At 34.2% G+C, this 5430-nt stretch overlaps 1 protein-coding gene across 1 annotated transcript; it reads right to left on the reverse strand.

Moving 5' to 3' along the window:
• Positions 1-1624: 1624 nt before the first annotated feature.
• On the reverse strand, positions 1625-1798 carry LOC113176294 (keratin-associated protein 19-9b-like). The gene has a single exon (XM_026380758.1). The coding sequence runs from the start codon at positions 1796-1798 to the stop codon at positions 1625-1627; it is 174 nt and encodes a 57-aa protein (XP_026236543.1).
• Positions 1799-5430: the final 3632 nt, after the last annotated feature.

The raw sequence follows: 5430 nt of genomic DNA on the forward strand, positions 1-5430 counted from the left end.
ATAACTCTGGTTTCCTCTTTTATTATTACAACATCTAATTGTTTAAGTTCTAACACTTTTTGCAAAGGGATTCTGCTTTTTAAGTGGAATTATTTTACTACATTTAACTATCTTCTATACTATCTAGAGAACCTGTCATAGGCAGACTTATTTATCTATTTCCTAAAATGGTACTTTTTATTATAATACCTACTTTTCCATATTAGTTAGCACCTAATTTTTCTAGAATTGGTGAATATGGCAAAGTAGGTACCATAGTAAAAAGAACACCCATGGACCTGTCATTCATTTTTAAGAATTATTAAGATTGGTCAATTGTATTCCAAAAACTTTTAGGAGAGTTTATAAAATATATTATTAATTTTTTTGCAACTCAAAGTCTAATATTTAAAGTTCCTTACCAGATTCACTTTAGTGAAATATAAATGACTAAATGCTAAATTATTGATTGGTTCAAGGGTACTAGCTTTAGCTGGAACCAGAGAGATTCATTATCCAAATTATTCCTTAGTTCTTGAAATCATAGCAAATTCAGCCCAAAGAGTTAGTTCATGAACACTATGCAAAAGAATTACTGAGAATTACTTTTGAAGACTTCTCTAACTTAACCAATTAAGAAAAAGTCGTGTTTGAGAATTACATCACATAATATCACTAAAAACTAAAGATCAGCCATCCAAGCATGCCTCAAAGCAGGCTACAGGTCAATAGCTGGGCTCAGGTTGAGGGGAGATTCCTAAGAAAAGACCTGCAATACAATTGCTCTTTAAGGCATAAATAAGAAATAATTAACGATGAGTTGGAAACAACTGTAAATAACCTTCATTCACAATCCGTTCTCATTATTTTTAATGTATAGAGAAAATTGGGCCAAGCCTGAAAATTTAAATGGTACAAGTTCAAACTATGAAACTAAAAACATCACTGAATGGAGACAAAGCATAGTCTCAGACTTTGCAACTCATTTATACATACAGACTGTGGCAGGCTGCTCTGGGAATCACCAGGCTAGAGCCAAGCCCTGGGTATCCCTGCCATTGTTTCATAAGAAGGCGCCAGGTGAGAGTACACTAGACCCAGACAGGAGCAAGGTGTGCACAGCTTTTTCTTGTGAAACACATAGAAATACCATGTTTAAAGACCAAATACTCTAAAAAAAATATATATTCTCTCCTAAAATCCCGAATCAAGGTTTCATGAAACAAAATTGTTATGCAGATTACATCTCTATATGTTCATAGGAATTAGGGACATGTATATATTAAGTTTTACACAATATCAAATGAAGGAGCAAGAAACATCTGAACATATGCCACAATAAACAAAGGAGCTACTGGTAAAAAGTGTATTAGATTAAAGAAGAGAAAAGGGATAATTGAAGGTCTCCGTGAAATATATTGTTCAAGTATGTCAATTTTAAGAATAAAATATATTAGGGTGCACAGATATAAACGAACAAGTTTTAAAATTTTCACAAAGAGTTTTTATTGGAATAACATGCCTAGCAATATCACAGAATGGAAAATGAAGAACTCTTCATGTGCATAGCACAGCAGGGTTGAGGATGTCCAGCCTGAGTGATGGATGCTGGGTCAGGAAACAGATAACAGAGGTGGTGAAGTTTTCAGTAAAATCCAGATGAATAGTATCCTCTATAGAAAGAGGGACGGAAGTAACCATAGCCATAACCACCATAGCCCCCAAGGCCATAGCGGGAACCATAGCCATAGCCCAGGCCACTGAAGCCACCAAGGCCATAGCCCAGGCCACCATAGTAGTTGCCATAGTAGTAGCTCATTGTGTCAGAGGCTGAGGACTGGGTCTGAAGTTGAAGGTGAGCTTCCTGAGAATGGATGTCACCCTGTGTCCTGGACTTTTATACTTTCTAGGTGGAGCTGTGGTAAACCACAACAAAGAAGAGTTATTCCTTTGAAATCTTTGGTGAAATGCAGTGCTATTTAATCATACTTTTCTTATTAAGGATGGTTCCAAACATGCAGGAGGACCATGTTCCTTTGAATTTATTTTTCAAACCTTGGAACCTGGCTTTTTAATTGAATATTAAAAAAGCTATTAGTAGTTATTAGTAGTTATTTTCAGTCTTCAAAGCTTTTGATTTTGCTTCCGTCTGTGTCTACATCTTACACATCAGGTTCCCTTAATTCCAGTAGCCTGAGATATTTCTCATTGTCAATGACATCTTCATTTTACTTCTGAAATTATCTTTTCTCAGGATGATGCATTCTGCATTCTCCTTATTGATTAATCAACTAGTGAAAAAATTTAAATAATCTCAAATGACAGAATTCAAATTGAGACCATGGGGATGTATATTTTGTAGGGGAGCATGTGAAAATTATGAGGCTTTTCTCTTTGTTGTTATATTGTTATGATAACTTTCTAAATACCTTATTTTCAAAGGATGAATTTCAATTCTTACAATAAATTAATCTGAACTTACATTTTCAAGATTTTTACTGTAATAACTAATGTGGCACTGTAAGGATTCCAGTTATGGAAATGTACAGGACAGCATTCCTCTGGTGAGCAAACACCCAGGGTGTAACAGGCATCCTGTTTTCCACACTTGAAATATCCTGCAGTTTCCCCCAGGAACTAGTAAGGTAACTAATAACATGTGCAATGCCTAGCTGCTGTGGCAATGCCATACGTGAGGAGCCTCTGTGCAAGAGACTTATCAGCCTTGAGCTTGATCTCAGGCACTCAGCTCCTGGGAATAAAGGAACTCTCTTGTTAGACAACCACAATGTTTCACCAAGTTCCAAGAGTCTGAATTTGTCCACATAACAGTAACTTTAAACAACAGATGTTCTTGAGAGCTACACAAATCTCTTAACATTGCATATTGCAACTATAGTATGTAACTGAGAAATAAGCTACACAATGTTTCTAACTCTGTAACCTGCCTAAAGACACAATGAACAATAATGTACTATTGATGCCAGTGACCTATAGTATAAATAAAGCTGGAAGCTTGGACAAAGGGTTGTTCTGCTGTTCTGCTGTTCTGCCACTTTGCCTCTGCACCTTGCTTCTATCTCCATTTGATTTTCTTAACATGGAACCAATGTTTTACTTACATAAGTTCATGTCAATTGTTCCTTAATATTACTTTTGCCTTTTTCATTCTGTGCTTTGTCTCACACTTTCTTTCTCACTCTGAAGTGACCCCCTTCTGCTCTCATTAGAGCCTCTGCCATCACTCCAATCCACAAGCTGCTTACCTGCTACTTTTTTAAAAATTAACCCAGCCTCCAGCAGAATTACTCATTTTTTTTCATTTTTCAATTAGTTACTTGAAGTTGATTATACACATTTTGAGAGTATGGAACTTATTTTTCTAAAGCCTAATAGAATCCCTTGTAGAAGTGAAGTACACATTTGTTTAACTTAAAAGTGCTCCCTTTCCCAAACATACCAATTTAATTTGTGAACAATTTTGTGGGGAAAATTTATGTGAAATAACATGCCATATTTAAAATTGCTAATACACATAATCATAATAATTAAAGCTAGTATAGTCAGTAGAATATTCATATTAATATATTATGTGAAAGGAAATGTCATCATAAATATGCAAATTAATGTCTTTTTGACATAAAATAATATGTCTGTGTGGTATTTGTGGTCTGGATGAATATATATGGGGGTTCTTAAAATAAATAACTAGAGACAGTATATAGAAAAGTAAGATGATGGGTGCTGACATTGACTTTGTAGGTGACTTGGAGAAAGTTACTGTTAGAGAAGCTGCAACATCCTGTCAAATGATTCTGGAGAGAGAGTTAAGTGAGTTGCATCTAGGAGGCAAGGAGTCTTGTGAAATAAATAAAAGGGGATGGGGTAGCTCTGGCAAGGAACAAGAAGGTGAGTTTACTACTGGAGATAAACGTAAGCAGATATGTCCTCACTGAGCCAAAAGCTGTAGGAGGGGCACAGAGTTTAGGGAATAAGGGATGGTTGAGCACTCAAGTGGCTTATGATGGGTGGGGCAGGTCTGATGTTCTATGCTTTTAGGCAGTGACCTCAGAAAAGTCATGTTTCAGGAATACATCTCTTCTGCGCAATGTGGATTACATGGCAAATTCTGATGAGTAGGGAGAGCACCTGGAAGGCTTTTACAATGTTTTTATTCAAAAATGAAGTAAAAAAATGGATATAGAGGATGCATACAAGATATATTATTAAAATCTCTAGCATTTCTATAGATTTTTATGGGCAAGCAATTTTCTACCTATAGTTATGTCTTTATGTTCAAATACAAGGTATAATATACCTACAGGTCAACCTTATTTTTCTAAATAATGAGCAGTTATTAGGCCATATTACTTCTGATTAATTTTGCATAAGTTTAAATGATTTTGATGAAGTCTATTTCTTCAGATTTCTACTTAGTCAACAGTCAATGGACTGGGAATTTTGTTTTAAAAAGTCAAAATGAGAACTCATTAATGAAAACTTTTTTCTAATTAAAAACAAAAAATCCTCTGAAAAATAAATATGTTGATTTTTACTGAAGTTTTAAATGTCATTTTGACTCCTTTGCTCTGAATTAAGGTTTCATAGTTAGTTTGCAGAGGACAGATTTGGAGGTGTTTCTTAGTAACTACAATCAATACATAATTAGAAATACATGAAATTATAATTACATAAAACCATAAATCAAGTATCACTGTGCTCACAATGTATTTTCACTTGGCAATTGCTGCAGCAATGTAAACAGTCTAAAATCAAACTTTCATCGAATTTAGACTCAAATGTATATCTACTTCTTTTTATGTAACTGGGAGAAGCAAGTTTCTTCAGGTCATTAACCCTGAAAACTCAGTTTTGCTCCCTTTTGCTTTATCATCATTCAAAAAATCAATCTGCCAGAAATTCTTGAAATGTCTGCTTAAGTTCTCTCCCTTTCTATTTCAAACTCCAATGTTGGGCATAGAATTTGAATTGGGTCTCCTCTGTAAAATTTCAGGTTTTCTGCAGCAGTATCTTATCTGACTTTCAATTATTTTCTTTTAAATGCTTTTTAAAATCTGAGTCAATATTCTAGGAAAGGTGGGGAGAGAGGACAGAATGATGTTGGTTAGTATCAAAATATGGTTAAATAGCAGTAATAACTTCTAATGTTCTACTATTAGTAGGGTGTTGCTAACTTATTATTTATTTATCTCATATTCATCATATTTTATATGTAGTTTAAGGAGTTGAAAGTTTCCCAACACAAGAAGTGATAAATCATGGAAAGAAAATTGCTGATTACACATTGCATACGTATATTGAATTTTTGTACATACCTCATAAATATGTACTATAGCTATATGTGAATTAAAAAATAAAAAGATATCAAAAAATTTAATTCATTATTTTCTGAATGTCTTAAATGATGGATTGTGGAAACTAAAAACTGTT

Source organism: Urocitellus parryii, chromosome 2, assembly GCF_045843805.1.
Source record: "Urocitellus parryii isolate mUroPar1 chromosome 2, mUroPar1.hap1, whole genome shotgun sequence".
NCBI classification, from domain to species: Eukaryota; Metazoa; Chordata; class Mammalia; order Rodentia; family Sciuridae; genus Urocitellus; species Urocitellus parryii.